At 43.3% G+C, this 18,071-nt stretch overlaps 1 protein-coding gene across 1 annotated transcript in view; it reads left to right on the plus strand.

The window, feature by feature from the left end:
• The first annotated feature begins 1,078 nt into the window (after window positions 1-1,078).
• NTNG1 (netrin G1) overlaps window positions 1,079-18,071 on the plus strand; it is a 211,848-nt gene continuing 194,855 nt past the window's right edge. The window contains exon 1 of the mRNA XM_015422564.1: window positions 1,079-1,704. Within this exon, the coding sequence (XP_015278050.1) occupies window positions 1,079-1,704 (626 nt within the window). The remainder of the gene's footprint in view (window positions 1,705-18,071) is intronic.

Here is an 18,071-nt window from a genome sequence, read left to right on the forward strand (position 1 = left end):
CAAAACAAAACAGAGGGTCCGGTCACAGATCTCCCAGTATAACAAGTCATTTATGTTGGACTGTGGCCTGTCTTTCATTACAGATACTCTAAGGGCAGTTTTAAGTAGGTAGGTGTGTTAGAACAGTCCCCTTCACCCATGGTGGGTTCCATGGCCCTCAGTGTAGTCTTTTTGGTGGTCTCCTCCTTTTTTCATCAGTGGAAAATCTAGTTGGAATGGATCCAACCCAATGCATTTGAAAAGTTTGTGAGAAAATAGAAAAATGGTATATGTGGTGGGTGGTACATCTGCAGTGTCTCTTTTCACAAGAGTCACTTGATACTGCGAGTCAACAGTGAGGAAAATCGATGAGTGAACCAGCCCTAAGAGACTTTCACATTAGGCAAGGCTAGAATAGTCACAATCTTAGACTAAATGAATTTGTGAGGCAAATTCAAAGGAATTTTTAGGGGAGCAGAAAGGAGTTAAATAAGGTTAGCAGCCACAAGGAAAAGTCGTGTCTGACCTGGCACTGGTTATCACAGAAATCGCATCTGTTAGTTAGCACTGGCTAACCCGGTCATTAATTACCTTCTTTACAGACTGTGGCAGAAGAGTAGTAGTTGTAGTGGTGGTGGTGGTAGTAGTTAATTACCAAAGTAGTATATGGATGACCTCATGAAAAGTAACAAAAGTCAAGACTGAAACGATGCCAAATCATTGGTACTTTAATTTATGAAGTCCATCACATTAAAACAAATTACACATGGTTACCAATCCAAACTTAGATGAATGTGTATTGATTAGCTGAATTAGTATATTTGGTCTGTATATATGTACATATGAGCTGAGGGGTTATGTATTTTTACTGTATACTTCACGAGTAAGTATTTGATCATTACACCTATCCTGCTATTGCCATTATAATGAAAACTAGTTCCAGAGACCTTCCATTTCTTTTTCTTTGATAGGTAACCCTTTGTCCTTTTATCAGTTGCTATGGCATATGAAACTGACTAAAAACTATCAAAATCCTTTGCATCTAATGACTGTATGTCTTACATCTCCTTTTGTCCTTCTTTCACAGGGGAACCCCTACATGTGCAATGAGTGTGATGCAGCCATAGATGAACTGGCACATCCACCTGAACTGATGTTTGATGTTGAAGGAAGGCATCCATATACCTTTTGGCAGTCTACCACATGGAAAGATTACCCAAAGCCTCTCCGGGTTAATATAACTCTCTCTTGGAACAAAACTATCGAGCTAACAGACAACATAGTCATCACCTTTGAATCCAGCCGTCCAGACCAAATGATCCTAGAGAAATCCCTCGACTACGGTCGAACATGGCAACCCTACCAGTATTATGCTACAGACTGTTTAAACGCTTTCAATATGGAACCAAAAGCAGTGAGGGATTTATCTCAACACACAGTCCTTGAAATCATTTGCACAGAAGAATATTCTACGGGGTACATGGCAAACAGTAAAATCATCCATTTTGAGATTAAGGATAGATTTGCATTTTTTGCTGGGCCTCGACTTCATAATATGGCTTCTCTGTATGGCCAACTTGACACAACGAAGAACCTAAGAGATTTCTTTACTGTCACAGACTTGAGGATAAGACTGCTCAGGCCAGCAACTGGGGAAATATACGTGGATACTGACCATTTGACTCGCTACTTTTATGCAATCTCAGACATAAAAGTAGTTGGAAGGTAAGAAAATGTAAAACATTTCTGTATTAATTTCTTTCTTTGATTACTACAGTTTGCCATCTTCCTTTTCCCTGCTGATGAAGATGTTAGTCTATGCTGGAATTTGACGTTCTCCCAGTTTTTAGAAACTCATTTGTAAAACAAGTAGTGCTTAGACAAACCCAGCACACCACCTCAGCATTCATATCCAGGAGTCTTCTGGTTTGGTGTAAGCATCATCAGAAATGTAGCCAGTCAAACTCCTGTTCTTTGGCTTTCTTTTGTATTGACTGTCTTTTTGTGATGCAGTGTAACAGTCAGCTTGTTCACTGGACATAGCTGGTTTGTGTGAGTGGGTACTAGCCTTACGAGGAGCCAGTAGGACTTTAGCCATTGTCAATAAATGGAAGGGTGATTGGAGAGATGTTTTGCTTGAGGAATAGCCTATTCAGCAGGTTTTTTGCACAGTAGGGGAGAAACATATGTTCCGACATTTGAAAGAGAAGTGCACATAATGTTCAACAAACACACAAAAAAAGGAAAATTTTTAAAAAGAGGAAAATTGTTGTCAAATGGTAGAACATTTCTCTGGAAGTAGACAGAGTGTCATCATGAGTCAAGGTGAGGTGACTAATCCAGGCAGCAACTGGGCATCATTAAGACAGCAGTCTGACTAAAGCTGCCTTTGAATATTTCCCATTCATTTCCATGGGTCAGGTCCAGGAGAACGTGAGCAGGAAGGAGTGTCATTTGGATTTTCTGCATCAGGCACCAAAATGCATTAGGTTCCCTTATGTGGGAGGATAACAGTGCAAATACCTAGTCATATTTAATGAAAGATTCTGGGTGATTGAATGGGACAGAGGCAAGACCTCAGAGTCAAAAGGAATTTCTTAACTTAAATTAGAACATTAAAGATCATAACATGACAGCGGAGGGGACTGCCGTCATCCGTTATATCACAGGTGTCTATCCACATAGTTTCATAAAGACAACAGTTGTGTTTCTGCATAGAATGGTTGAGATGGGGAATCTAAATTCTGGTGCTGGCAAACCCATGATCTCTCCGGAGCAGATGTGCTAGCATGTGCTAGTTTTGTTCCTTTATTGTCTGGATGGAATGATAGTTTGCCATAATGATTATCTCATAAGTTTGTGTACTAACATTTTAACAATAGAGATGCATTTTCACAGTAGTGTAAAATATTTGGAAATGCTCTAGTTCCCAGGATTGTATGGTACCTGGCACAAACAATGCAACTGTGGCAGGTCTGAGGGGTTTAACTCACTATGCTGTTTGAGAACAATCCCACAGTGGCTCAGAATTAACTAAACAAGAGGCTGTGTGTGTGGTGCAAACCTGGTGGTGGGGAAAATATCTTTTCTCCAGCTAATTTTAACAACAATGGTGAGATTAACATCCTTTCCCTGCTAATTCGTGCTGTAATAGATTTCTGGAAAAATGTTTTATAGTTCATTGGCTTTTGCCTGGTTAAACTTCTGACTAAAGCCCCAGTCTAGAGATAGCCGTGTACAGCAAGATCTTGCAGAAAACTGGTTATGTGCACACAGTAAACATTTTCTGTAGCTTCAGATAGCAAATGAGAATAAAACTCATCCTCTTCCACACTGTGCAGTGTTTATGGAGTTCACATAAGCATCCAGGTCTTATATGTGCTGCTCATGTGTTAGGCACTATGCACAGTGTTCTCAGTCTATTCTCAGGAACCAGAGGTACTGTCCCAATTTTTAAAATTTTGGGCATGCATTGAGAGTGTCTACATTTTTAAAATTTTGGGCATGCATTGAGAGTATCTGCATTAGTATCTCTTACTGAATGGGACTGGGACAAGAAAAGGTGAATAGGATCTCTTGTTGACTGTTTATGGCATTACCTTACCCTATTACCTGTAATTTCTTTTTAAAAATAAAGTGTGGATTCCTGATCCCTTTTAAAATTTAAGAAGTTAATGAGGCCTTAATGTAATATTGATAGCTGAATATATACAAACCGAGAAACGGGCTCAGCATATTAGAAGAATACAGAGTATCCAGTAAGAGCAGTTGTCAGCAAAAGATAATTGATTTTTTATGATTAAGCTCCAATCTATTGATTGCTTTCAGTCTTAATACATTACTTGGTTGTCTTATGGGCCATTCATAAGCACTGATGCTTTGATACCAGCAGTAGTATAATATAGTACTAGAAACGCATTTCCTGTGCTAGGACACAACCGATAACCTTGCAATGGTACTGGTACCCAGCCATTCATTGCACACATACTGATTCAATTCTAATAATCCTCAAACCATGTGTTTTGGTAAACTAGAAATGAACTATGAGCAAGCATAGGTTTTTTTCACTCCCAACCTTGAATACTTTCCATTCCAATCATATTCAGCACTACCATAGATTGTCATGATATTTGAAGTGACAAACTAGGGTTTGCAATTGCCCTCCAAACTAGCATTAAGAAATATGGTTGACCTGGATTTCCAGTTCTTGTTTGGAAGAACAACACTAATCGTGGTTAGCAAATCTGAACAGGGTTAACTATGGTTAACACTGTAATGATAACTGAAAAGGGAACTGAAGAAGAAGATAAGTGATTGGATTTATATCCTGCCCTTCAGTATCCGAAGGAATCTCAGAGCATCTTACAATCTCCTTTTCCTTCCCCTCTCCACAACAGACACCCTGTGATGTAGGTGGAGCTGACCGAGCTCTTTCGAGAACTGCTCATGAGCGAACAGCTCTGAAACAACCTGTGACTGACCCAAGGTCACACCAGCAGCTGCATGTGGAGGCGTGGGCTCCCAAACCCAGTTCTCCTAGATTAGAGTCCACACTCCCAACCACTACACCAAACTGAGCACAAAGGGGATAATTTACCATGGTATTCAATCCACAAAGCCTTGGTTTCTGATCTTCAAAATGATATGGAAAAAAATCTTCTGAATTGGGTTACTGTGCTCTATGAGTGTTTTTGTGCCAAAAGGATGCTTCTGCCATTACCTCTTTGCGTAGGTACTGTGGTACAAGCTCTTGCATCCACCTGCCATTGGAGTAGATGCATCTCTTACAGCCCTGTTGCCCAACATCTCTTAGAACCTTGGCACTGATGAAGGTGAGCAACACTCAGGCTGTGTGAATTAAGGGTCAGGAGACAGGTTTCCCTGGCAAGGAGCAGAGCTCTGTCACTCCAAGGATGAGATGGTTCTCCAGCTGAAGGAAGAAAAGCAGTCCCATGGCCAAAGCTTGTCTCTAGCTGTCCATATGTGTAAAAAAGACACACACCCCCTTTATCCTTGTTTAGAATTCAAGAAAGTCTGTTTCATTTTTAGATGTTAACACCATATTCTCAGTACAATTAAAGAAATACAGTTTGGTACTAATGTCTGCTTATCTTTTTATCACTTAGCATAAAAAACATAAGGCAGGAAGCAAGTTGGGTCTGAACTGATCAACACAGTCTCACAGTGAAATTGTGTTCTTAATGAGAAGAAATAATTCAAATTGTAAAACAAAAACCTAAAAAGTGTGTTGTACTAGTTAACATTCCTCATGCCCTTTCTCTAACACATATTAGATGTTATTAATGTAAAATGTCAAAACACTGGTAAAATGCCATTAGATTAATAATTGTTATTTAAATGCACAGCTATTGTTTTGCTGACAAATGTTAATGCTATTTGGAGATTTCTTTTATGCTTGTTGGAGTGTTATGTTGCTTCATATGCCTTGTGTATTTCACTTACTCTCTCCCTATCAAAAGGGTGCAATTCATGGATATTTGAACCTAAACTTGAGTCATGCCTCAACCCTACTTTCTGAGGACATTATTTCAAATTTGATGAGGGGTTTATAGATATGGTGGGAATTTACAGTAAAGTTTAAATTGCAAACAGTTTGGAACAGTTGCAAAACACACCTCTTGTTACATTTGTTGTAGTGACTTTTAGAATAACTCAATAAATAGACCCACATGAAGAATAATCACATTCTTTTCTGAAGAACTGTCCCTACTCCTTGCTGAAGTCGTATCCTGCCCTGCCCTTCTAAGCTCAAAGAAAGTTTGAATCTGCAGCTGAAGAGCCTGCTTTCCACCATATGGTAGTAGGAAGACAAAAATAATAATTAGGAGGCAAACACAAGAGAAAAAGGCTGTTGCAAGAGAATTAAAATCAGCAGCCTTCCAGAAGAGGATTTTAAAAAATGAAATAATCACATAACAAATTGGGTCTAAAAATTAAATGTGACAATGTAGAGAATTTAGTTGATGTTGTTGCTTGTCGGTTAAACGCTCCAGTAATCGGACACACATACTACAAAGGGGTTATCTGCTGTATAATGCTACCCCAATAGATTAAATTGATGCAAGTTCCTTTCCCCCTCCTTTTTGCGCTCAGCTGGTGCTGATAAAACATGTCTGGAAGAGGCGCTTCCCCCCCCCCCGCAACTCATGTGGATCCTTACCTCTCTTTCGCTGATAAGAGCTTAATCTGTTTCTCCTACAAGTTAAAAACAGCACAGTTTTTTATCCTGGTTGCTCTCACTGCTGGAATGAAGAGCAAGCTGATAAATCTGGGTAATATCTGGAAGAAGCTACCCTGAAGATTTTGGGTTTCGTCTCTTCTATAGGTGTTCTGACTGCCCATCATATAGTTAAATACATTTTCTCTGATTTATTTAGGTAACTCATTATCCTAAGATAACAAAAGCAAACAAACAACCCTGAACTTCCTCCAGCCTCTATTCCTTCCCCCCTTCTCTGTGAGCAGACTGGCCATTTAACTTGCAGGGAAATTTCCCAGTGGGCCACTGCCCTAGATAGTCACCAGTGGTCCCAAGCAAGCAGAGCCAAGCCCTAGCAACTCCACCAGTGTCTCCAGGGCCACTTGGCTCAAACCCTTCCTTTGCTGACAATAGCAATTGGTGTCAGCTTACAAATTGTCTCCTCCTGCTTTGCTGTCAGTTTGCGGGAGGAAGCAATGAGTGAGGAAATGCCCATTGTTGGTGCTAGTGAACTAAGCAGCCCTGGCTTGTAGCATGTGCAACCAAAAGAGTATCACCAAAAAAGCTGAATAGAAATCATCATAAGCCATCAATTAAGGAATTCCGCCATTTACAAAGTCAAAGCTATAGCCGTAACATCAGTCCTTCTTCCAAATCAAATTTAAAATGCCAGAAGGTTCACATAGCATTTCAATAGTGAAATATTAAGGTCTATCAAAAAAACTATTCACAAAATCTTCATAGAAAAATTCCTTCAACACAGATGCTTTTGGAGAGATTTAAAGTGATGAGAACCTTGTTTCTTCCTTTCTGATAATAGAACAAAGAACACTTCCACAACCACCTCCGCCACAGCCAACAGGTCCTGCTGACCTCTGCAAACTGTTTCCAGCAAATCTTCTTCCAGGGCTGTATATACAGTCACAAACCATCCATTTTGTTGTTGTTGTTCAGTCGCACAGTTGAGTCTGACTCTTCGCGACCCCATCGACAAGATCTCGCCATAAGTCTTCTCAAATTCTTCTCAGAACTCAGTCATGTGACTTTGAAGGACTAACTTCTAGGATCTAGGACACTAGTAACTGGATAGAGCACTTTAGTCTTAGTTTTAATGTTTTATATTTTTATATGTTTTTACTTATGGCTAGACTAATGATCTGGCCTCTGTTAGCCGCCCTGAGCCCACCAGGGAGGGCGGGATATAAGTGTGAAAATAAATAAATAAATAAAAATAAATAAACTTTGTCAGTGCACCAATAGGAATGTTCACTGGAAATAACTGAGTTCTGAGAAGAATTTGAGAAGACTTATTAACAAAAGTTTGCTACTATTTGGGTTGCCAGGTCTTACCTTTCCTGTGGCAGGGGGGCTCCCAACTCCTCCTTGGAATGTTTCTGCTCAAGTCCCCTCCTGAATGCTAGAGTGTCGCTGCACGACAGCCCCAGTGTGATGATGTCACTACACTACACTTTGCCATGCAGAATAGGGATGAGAAGGTCTTCAGACCAAGAAATGAAAACAAAGGGAAAGGTACGGAAAAATTAGATGGAGACCAAAATGAATGAGAAATGTGTGAAAATAGTGAGAGAAATTAAGAGAGGGAAAGGTGCTTTTTGCTGCAACACCTTAACTACTGCTTTGCAAGGTCTGTCTGAGCTGGGTGCAAGGAAAGGGAGAGAGAAGGCTAGATTATTGGAGAAAATACCAACAGGCTGACAATTACTGTAACAGCACTCAGCGTCCTGGCTTAGTTGTTGGGTTTAGTAAGCAGGATTGCTTCAGTCTTGGAGAAAGGGAAGTGTAGCCAATCCTAGCATGCTTTTTGCTATACTGAGACTTCCCTGCATCCCTAGTAGGTGCAGCCAGAACAGCGTTTTAAAAATAAAAAGACACTTGGCTGAACGCAGCATGACACTGGCTCCGAGGTCCCCTTCAAAGGTCTTCCTTAGGCTGCATCCGGGGCAGACTGTACCCCCCCACCCCCCTTCGTATGCCACTGGTCTGAATGGAAGTGGGGGGGGGCATTCAGAAACACTCACTGAGTTATAAATGATTTTTTTATTATTTTCTCTTAAAAGGTTGGGATACAGAAGGGAAAAAGGGTAGAGGAGAAATATAGATTCATCAAATTTGTAAAGTATTATGAATTGTTTCGTACAACAAGTAAAAGCAGATATATTACCAAATGTATTACATATTTCAAATATAAGAGCAAGTAATAAAATGTGAATATTTCAGAATTACAGAATTTGGGATAGATTCTCTCTTTTAAAAAATAGAGAAGAACTTTCCTAATGTTAACAATAATCTATTAACAACAGAAGAAATTATATCTTTAACAATTTAACAGGCTTCTATACTAAAATTAAATCATTGTAAAAGCTTTGATATTGATCTAATTATTTATCTAAATCTAAATTTTATTCTTACTAATTATTTATTGAATTATTGAAACTATAATCAATATCTTCATCACTTATAATATGATATTCAGGTAATTCCAAAACTTTTTTTTTAAGTTAGTTATTTCCATTTCTGCTGAAATTCTTTCAGTGATCTTTTGTTTATATAATTGGTTAGTTTTGCAAATGTTGCATATTCAGCTAGTCTTTCTTTCGTGATCTCTATTGTAGGTCAGTCTTCCATTTCATTGCAAATATTACTCTGGCAGCTGTTAACATATATTTAAGTAGGTCTTGTGAGGTTCTGTCTATGTTGTCTGGTAGGTGGTAAGCGGGGGGGGGGGTAGGCGAAGGTCAGGGACAGGAGCAGGCATTCAGAAATGCACATGGCAAAGGTAGGTACTGGATGTGTGTCTGTGTGCTTGCACATGGGCAGTAATATTTTGGATGGTTGGATAATGCTGTGGAGCTGGCAGGAAATAAAAGTCTGCAAAAGGCAATTAAAGTGGAACTGGCATCTTTGGAGAGTAGCAGTGCTTGAAGCCTGCTTGTGGTCCTGGGGAGCATTACAGTTCCCGTTGTGGTTCTAGCCTGTTGATGAATTTGGGACTTTGACTGAGGGAGGTGTGGGACTGTGTGGCTGCCTCATGCCCCTTCCTTCTTCAAACATCTTTGGAGAGTGGCAGTGCTTGAAGCCTGCTTGTGGTGCTGGGGAGCATTACAGTTCCCCTTGTGGTTCTAGCCTGTTGACTGTAGTAGTTTCTTTAAAACAGGGTTTGTTGGGTCCCCCTGGTTGGTGCCACTTAGCCACTTGTCTTTGGCTGCCACACCTGTGGCAACAGAATGCAGCACTTCATGCTCCAACTCATCAAAAGCTTCTGAAATGTGTTAGTCTTTAAAGAGCCACAAGTGTCTCTGGTTGTTGCACTTTGATTGTCAGACAATAGCATTCTGTGCTGTGCAAAACTTCTTATGCATATCGAGCAAATGGTAGTTAGTTAGGTGCTGAGAAGGGCTGTGATTCACAGTCATTGGTAAAATATCTCTGGTACCTGGCATTCCATTCTATGGCAATCATGGCTCAGCTTAACAAAGACCAAGTGACATTTATGTCAGATCTGGCCCTTGTAACAAATGAGTTTGACACTTCTGGGTTATATCTTTACCAAGCAAACCATGGTTAATGTGAGAACAAAGTTGGAGTCATGGTTTCCCTGTCTCTCCAGATTTTCTGTTTGCAGAAGGCATAGCTTGGGCAGAGTAAACTATGGCTTTTCCTATACATGGATTTTTTAAAAGTTTTAAAGCAACAAACCATAGAGAGTGCACCAGCCTTGATAGTGTTTGCAGAAGTGCGTGAAGTTTCAGTTTGACTAAAAGGAAGCCATAACTGACAAGAACCTGACATAGCAGAAAAAGGTCTAAGGCAGAGGTGTCGAACTCATTTGTTACGAAGGCCGGATCTGACATGAATGTCAGGCTGGGCCACGTGTGCCATAAAATGTAATGCCAGGTACTGGAGATATAAACTGTATAAAAGACAGCAGTTGGTAAGCTCCGGGTTGATGTATCCTCACTGCCAAGGCCCCATGGGCTGGGAGGGGGGTGCAAAGGAAAACCTACATGTGTGGACTGGAGAGCCAGTGGTGCAGCACTGGGCAGATGCTCCCAGCCTGCTTGACTGCTGCAGATGAGGTTGTTCTGCCGTGCTGAAGCCACAATCAGAGTGGCTCCCCCTGCTCCCCCCAAGCAGTCTTCTCTTCCCTCCCTTGCAATAGTTGCTTGTTGGCCACATAAGAGCCCTGGATGGGCCAGTTCTGGTCCCCGGGCCTTATGTTTGACACCTTTGTCTTAAGGCATTAAACAAACATCCCAAAGGGAAAGACAGAAAAGGCAACTGGGATGGATTGAATCTATATCCTGTTTATGGTTAAACTCCAGTTTAATTAAATGAATTTGAAATTCAACTGTATTCTATATCTGCAGAAGCCTTTGTTCTGCAATATTCAGCTGAAGGTCAAGCACTAATCAGACAACCTAGGAACAAAATAGATCACTTGTAAATTTGAGGATGTCAAAAATACAGCAGACGATTTTGGTCTGGAAGCTTCTGCAGTAAACGTTTAAACAAAACCCTTTCTGGGGCATTCAAGCCAGGAGACCTGTCTTTAATATACAATTTGTTTTCTCATTCAGTTGCATTTTGCTGTGAAATGAGTCTAATGTATATTGTGCCAGAGATGAAGCCCTGCATTCTCATGATAAACACTGGAGCCCTTCTATTACCACTTGTTTATTCAGCTTCCATTTGCTACCTTTCATTGTGTGTTTATTAAGATAATGAAAAAAGAGGAAATGTGGCTGTTAGCAATTTCAGCAACCCCATTGTGCTGCTATTATTCGAGAAACCTAATAATCCACATAAACTAATTCTGACTTATGGATGGCCCGCTTCACTAAATCAGGGCGATTTTCTCGGGTGAATAACGGACGAGTTCAGTGTGCCACTACCTTAATTAAAGAGAGCCTCTCTTCATCTTGATCTCGTTTTAATTTACAGGATAATACTACAATAATATCACTAATGGAAGGTACATTAAAGGGCATCAAGTAGCATTAACTGTATTAAATTATGGCACTTGTGTTAATTAACTTCTGGAGCAAGATGGTCCTAATGGCTAAAAAGGTTGACTAATGCATAAATAGCCTGGCTGGGTGAGAATGGGAACAGAAGGAGGAAAAGCAGGGCTGCCTTTGCTTCATTCTTTGCAAACTGTAAAGATAATGCAAAAGCTAGACAATGTGAACAGACCTCAGGAAAGCTTCCCCCTATTGTGACAGTTTTATACTTCTGAATGTCTTTGATTAATTGAAAAGTTTCCTCCAGACATTTGGTTGGAAGCCTACAGGAAGAAAATGTTTATTAAAGGATCTACCCAAAGACAAAGGAATGCTCTCCGCCAGTTATTCTTTTGCCCCAAAATACAGTGGTCTGAAATTGAAGATGAAATCTAAAGCATTATTTCTATTCTACAGTGGCTACAAGACTCCATGAACTGACAGGCAGTATCTTATCAGTGTAAAGGCATCTTATGGGTTTGTATACATTTTTTTTTAGGAAGGATGGTAGGGGTGTGCAAAAACAGTACTCTCTTCATCCATCAAAATTCTGTAGATTTTTTTTTTAACTTAAGCAGAAATATTCACATTGGGAATGCTTCCAATTGGGAATGCTTCCAAAAATCTCATAATCTCTCCTTGATTTGGGAGTTACATATTCTGTTCTTTTTAAAAAATGGACCCAAAGCACTAGGATTCATCCATTATTTCATCCTCTCCATTACTGATATACATGTGTGCACTGGGTAACCCACTGGGAAGAAGTAGTGTTGATATGATCATACAAATGATTGCATGAAGATTCTTTTGATGAATAGTTTGCTTTGGTATTAGATCAGACCTCCTTTTTTGTATTGGTGCTTCAGTATCACACAAGGCGAATTATGCAAATAAATTGAAAAACTGAAAGCTGCAGCAAACGGTACATTCCAGGAGTAGTTTTAAGAATTCTCCTAGTGAAACCAGAATTAAGGTGCAGTTGAGCTCAAATTTCAAGAACAATAAGGAAAATATTTTGTGGGGGGGGGAGATCATGACTGCTCTCTTTAAGTGTTTGAAGGGCTGTCACTTAGAGGAGGGCAGGGAGCTGTTCCTGTTGGCAGCAGAGGACAGGACTCGCAATAATGGGACTAAATTAAGGGTGGGAAGGTACTAGCTGGATATTAGAAAAACTTTTTTACAGTAAGAGTTCTGCAACAGTGGAATCAGCTGCCTAGGGAGGTGGTGAGCTCCCCCTCACTGGCAGTCTTTAAGCAGCGTCTGGACAAACACTTGTAAGGGATACTGTAGGCTGATCCTGCATTGAGCAGGGAGTGGGACTAGAAGGCCTGTATGGCCCCTTCCAACTCTGTGATTCTGTGATTCTATATGCTCATCCATATGCTCCATTTGTGCGTTAATTTGAACATTCATTTTGAACATTGCTTTAACCATGTCTTAAGTTCCACTGTTGGTTTGCATGTGAGAACCAGCATGGAATAGTGGTCAGAATGTTGGGATAGGTTCTGGGAGACCAAATTTTGTCTGTGTTTTGCAAGCTTTTTGGGGTGACATTGGGCCACACTTTCTGTCTCTGTCTCTCTCTCACACACACAAATATTGTAGTGCTATGAAGATAAAATGGAGTGGGGAGGGAAACAATGTTGTAAGCTGCTTTAGGTCCCCACTGGGAGGAAAAATGGAGATAAGTTTATATAAAATATATATAACCAAGTGGGAACCCATAAGGACTTGTGCAGTGAATTTCCTTCTCTCCCACCATTTCCTCCTTTCCTTCCTTGAAAGCCCCCATAGCATATCCCTCTTTTCTGCCTAAAGATGTAAAATTTCTGGAAATTTTGAAGCTTGGAAAAAATCCCATTTTTTCCCTGTTTTTTTTTGGGGGGGGGACACGAAAATTTTTGGAAAAATTGAAAAAAATGCTACATTAGCACTTCTTTTTTTTCCAGAATGAAAGTAATTATGTTACTTTAGGAACATAAAATATGACTATGGACATTTTTATTTGGCATGAAATTATCACAACTAGCATATTAAAAATATAGTGTATCCAAACATTTATTACAAACAGAATACCCACCCACATTCAAAAACATAACTGAAACCTTTTTCTTTTCTTGTGACAATAGCACCTCCTAAAGGAAGAAATGCATCTTGTTCTTGCATTGGAGAGTTCAGTGTGTAACCTAGGACTTGCTTGTCCTCAGTGCACAGAAATTAGACCAATCTGATACCATACGTATTTTTTAGAAATGATTTGGAAAATATTTGCACACCTTGTCATAAAATATTTTATTCATCATGTTAAAATAAAATGCTCCATAATCAATTTTTTACTTTTCTTTTTTCAATTTTTCCAATTTTTCAGGAAAAAAACCCCTGGTATAGGGAGGCCAGTCCCCAGGTGGGGGATGCCCCAATTTCATGGGCTTCTGCTCGACCCCGGCTGGCTGTTGAACAGTAGCAAGCAACCAGATCTAGGTGAATCATGCAAGTGGGGTGGTATCAAGTTACTCAGTGGTTGCTGCTATGCCTAGCTCCAATGAGTCCTTCAAAGGCCAAAACAGCCCTGGAAAGGGCTCTACTGGTCCCCCCTGCCTTTAATGACAAATCCCATGCCTAGAATGCTGTGGTTACATAGCAACAGCCACTGAGGCTTTCCACTTCTTAAAGCTACAGGTGCTCCTTTTTGGTGTTTTTAATGTCTATTTTTATTTTAGATTTCAGATTTTTCTGAAATCTGGGGCATTTTTCATGTCCGTTCATGGCTCCAGTCACATGATTTAAGTATCCTCAGATTTGCTATTAGAATATACATTTAAGGGGGCATGAAACTCACAGAGGGGGATCTCATCTCCCCCTCATCACCATCTGGCACAACTCCAGGTACCACCAGCTTGGAGCCAGTGCACACTGGTGGTTGTGGCAGAGAGCTGCTCTGAGCCTGGAACAGTTCCCAGTGTCTGCTGCAGCTAGGCCCGAAGCAGCTCCCAGCATCCACTGTCACTGCAGTTGGGCCCAGATCAGCTCCCAGCATCTTCCACAGCCAGGCCTAGCAGTGTCTCCCGAGTTCCGCCACCACTGCGGCCAAGGTCCTGGACTCCACTACTACTGCTATGGCTGGGCTCCCAGGCTCCACCGCCACAGCAGCCACTGCCACTCACCAGCTCCGCCCAGCTACCAATGGTAAATGTGTTGTCTATGAATGCACAGACAACACTTTATTTAATTTGGAGGGAAATTAAACCCTCCCCATATATATATATTTTTAAACATTTTAGATTTTTCTGCAAACCTAAATATCTGCAGATGGGGGCCACACTTGAGAAATAGATATATAGATGATATCTAAAATAAAATAAATACGTGAGCTGTTGGCATGTTTATATATTCTGAAGAAATGTGAACAACAGGAAAAGCAAGTTCCTTGTTGTAAAGTACTGGGTCCAGATGCGTTGTAGTGAATCAGCTCATAGTTTATTTCAGCTCCAAACTAAAAAACAAAGTAGCAGGGTCGGAGTCCTGCTTAAATCCCCAAACACACCATACACACAACCCGTGATTGGCTATTTACAGTGTACTAACACCCATAGGTCCACTCCCAGATCCGGGGTGGCCAATTGGTCCGTTCTAGGATCCAAGCCAGCTATTGTCTTTTGAGCGAATCTTAGCCCTAGTGCATGACTACGTGCTAACCCAACCGTGTGTGCAGTCCGCGGTTAATACATAACACCCCTTCCCCCAAGGTTCAGAGCTACCCTAACTAACAGTACTTGAGGTAGGCTGGTCTCTGCCACTCTCAGGTCAAGCAGCATAATCTGGCTGTTGGGCTTGTTGGCTCCGGAGCTGATCCGGATGGTGCTGCTGCCGTGTCAGGAGGACGTCCTGGCACCTGCTTGCCCTGGGGCTCGGTCGTGCTGTCCAGTACTGAGGCCTCGCTGCTATCCTCTGTGGGTGGTGCGCTTGGCCTTGATTGCACTTGAGTGGGGGGCAAGTTGTCTTCCAAGTTTCTGGGCTCCAGGCTTGTAAACTCATCCTCACTGTCCTCGGCCACTACCGGATCCATGGGGAGGAGCCGGCATAGTAGCTGGTCAATGTGTCTCCTCAGCAGCTGCCTGTCCTTCACAGAGACCTTGTAGGAAGGGGGCCTGTGACTCAGACCAGCATGGCCGGAATCCATCCTGGGCCCCGCGAGAAGTTCTTGGCATAGACAGGGTCACCTGGAAAGAACCCGCAGGGAGGTTCTTGGCTGTCTGGTGCTGTGCTGTGTTCCGGGGCCCTGTCGGGGTGAAGCCGGTTTAACCTGGTCATGAGGCACCTTCCCATGAGGAGGTCAGCAGGGCTGCGCCCGGTGGCTGTGTGGGGAGTTATTCACTCATTGAAGAGGAATGCGGTGAGCCAGTGGTCCCAGTCACCTGGCCCCATTCGGCGCAGGGACTCCTTCACTGTTCGGACCATGCGTTCAGCCTGATCGTTGGTTGCGGGGTGGAATGGCGCAGAACAGATGTGCCGAATGCCATAGTAATTCATGAACTCCTGGAATTCCCTGGAGGTGAAGGCCATCCCATTGTTCATTACCAAGGTGTCCGGGTTGCCGTGTGTGCTGAAAATCCACTACATTGCACAGATGGTGGAGCGAGACGAGGTGGAGGGGACTGGGACCACTTCCAGCCACTTGGTGTAGGAGTCCACCAATATGAAAAAGATTTGCCTCTGGAAGGGGCTGGCAAAGTCCAGGTGTATACGGGCCCACGGCTTGTAGGAGGACTCCCATGGACATACCGGGGCTCTTGGGGGCTCCAGTCGGGACTCTTGGCACGCATGGCAGCGTTTTACCCGGTCCTCTATTTCACCATCCATTCCCGGCCACCAGACATAGCTCTGGGCCAAAGCTTTCATGGGCACAATCCCGGGGTGCGTTTCGTGCAGAGCAGCGAATACTCGCTGGCGGAGTGGAGGGGGAATGACCACCCATCTGCCCCAGAGCAGGCAACCCTTGTGGGATGATAGCTCATCCTGGTGCAAGGAAAATGCAGCAAAATCTGGGCCTGCCGGACCAGTGGGCCACCCCCTTCCCACCCAGTCTAGGGCCTGGGAGAGAATGCAGTCCCGAGCAGTGTGGTGGGCAACCTCAGCAACCTGGACGGGACAGTCTGGCAGGTCCTCCAGCAGGGTGATCTGGTGTGCAGGAGCCGGGTCCATTGATGGCAGCGGCAAGTGGCTGAGAGCATCCACGTGGCCCATTGCTTTGCCGGGGCAGTGGATGAGCGCATACTGGTAGCCGGCAAGAAAAATGGTCCAGCAGAGCACACGGGATGAGAGCATCTGGGGGGTCTGACGGTCTGGGGCCAGCAGACCCAAAAGGGGTTTGTGGTCCATGACCACTGTGAAGGGGCAGCCATAGAGGTAATCATGGAATTTTTTAACCCCTGCCACGATAGCCAGGTCCTCCTTGTCTATTTGCATGTAGTTGCGCTCAGCTGAAGACAAGGTACAAGAATAATAGGCCACGGGCACCTCCCAGCCATCTGCCAGCTGGTGCCCCAGGACCGCCCCCACCCCATACGGAGATGCATTTCATGCCAGGACCACGGGGAGGGACTCGTTGAAATGGGCCAGGACCGCATTGGAAGTCAACAGTTCTTTCACGGCTGTGAAGGTGGCGGTGTGCTTGTGGCCCCAGGCCCATGGAGCCGTCTTGTCCAGGAGATGGTGTGGGGGCTCAGCTATGGCAGCTTTGTGGGGCAGGAATGAATGGTAAAAGTTCATCAGCCCCAGAAACACTTGGAGTTCAGTTTTGGAGGACAGGGTAGGCGCTTGCACAATGGCGCGGAACTTGTCGGCCATAGGATGGATGCCCTGCACATCGACCGCGAAGCCCAGGAACTTTACCCGTGGCGCTCACAGTAGGCACTTCTCCCTCTTTAACTTCAGGCCAGCATAGTTGAAACACTGCAACACCTTCCGCAGTCTTTCGGCAAAGGTCATGGAGTTGAGAGCCGCAATCAAAACGTCATCGAAGAATGGCTGGACCCCAGGGATACCTTTGAGGAGACAGTCCATGAGATTCTGGAAAATCCCTGCAGCCACACTCACGCTAAACTGCAACCTCCGCACCTGGAATGCACCCCTGTGTATCACTATCTTCTGGGCCTCTGCGGTGGCTTTGTCTACGGGGAGCTGCTGGTAGGCCTGAGCCAAGTCCAGCTTGTCAAAGATTTTCACGCCTGCCAGGGAAACCAATACGTGTCTGACGACCGGTACGGGATATGCATGGTCCTGCACTGCTTTGTTAATCGTGCATTTATAATCTACGCATATCTGGACATCCCCGTTGGGTTTGACCGGGGTGACTATGGGGGTCTCCCGCTGGGTGTGCGGCATGGGTTCTAGGATGCCCTGGGCCACCAGGCGGTCCAATTCTAAGTCTATTTTTGGCCGTAATGCAAACAGGCGCACCTGGCCTTCATGCAGATGGGGCGCACCACAGGATTGAGGTCTAGGGAGACCAGAGGCCCAGCATAGCAGCCGAGTGTCCCATCGAACATGGCCGGGAACTCGTCTCTTCCCTCAGTGGTGGGCCCCCTTCCTAGCAGCCCTTTTTACAGCCTTAGATCGGTCTGGTGCAATACCAGATGATTGGAAGAACACCATATTAGTCCCGATCTTTTAAAAAAGGTGATCCTCAGCTCCTTTATAATTATAGACCGATCAGTCTCTTATCCATTATGGGGAAGCTATATGCCAATCACTTAGCCAATAAACTGAAATCTTGGATATCAGACCAGCAAATTTTGGGGCCGGAGCAAATTGGCTTCTGACAGGGCAAGTCAACCCTAGATCACTGCATT

The sequence above is a fragment of the Gekko japonicus genome, unplaced genomic scaffold, assembly GCF_001447785.1.
Source record: "Gekko japonicus isolate JY-2015 unplaced genomic scaffold, Gekko_japonicus_V1.1 scaffold1485, whole genome shotgun sequence".
NCBI lineage: Eukaryota > Metazoa > Chordata > Lepidosauria > Squamata > Gekkonidae > Gekko > Gekko japonicus.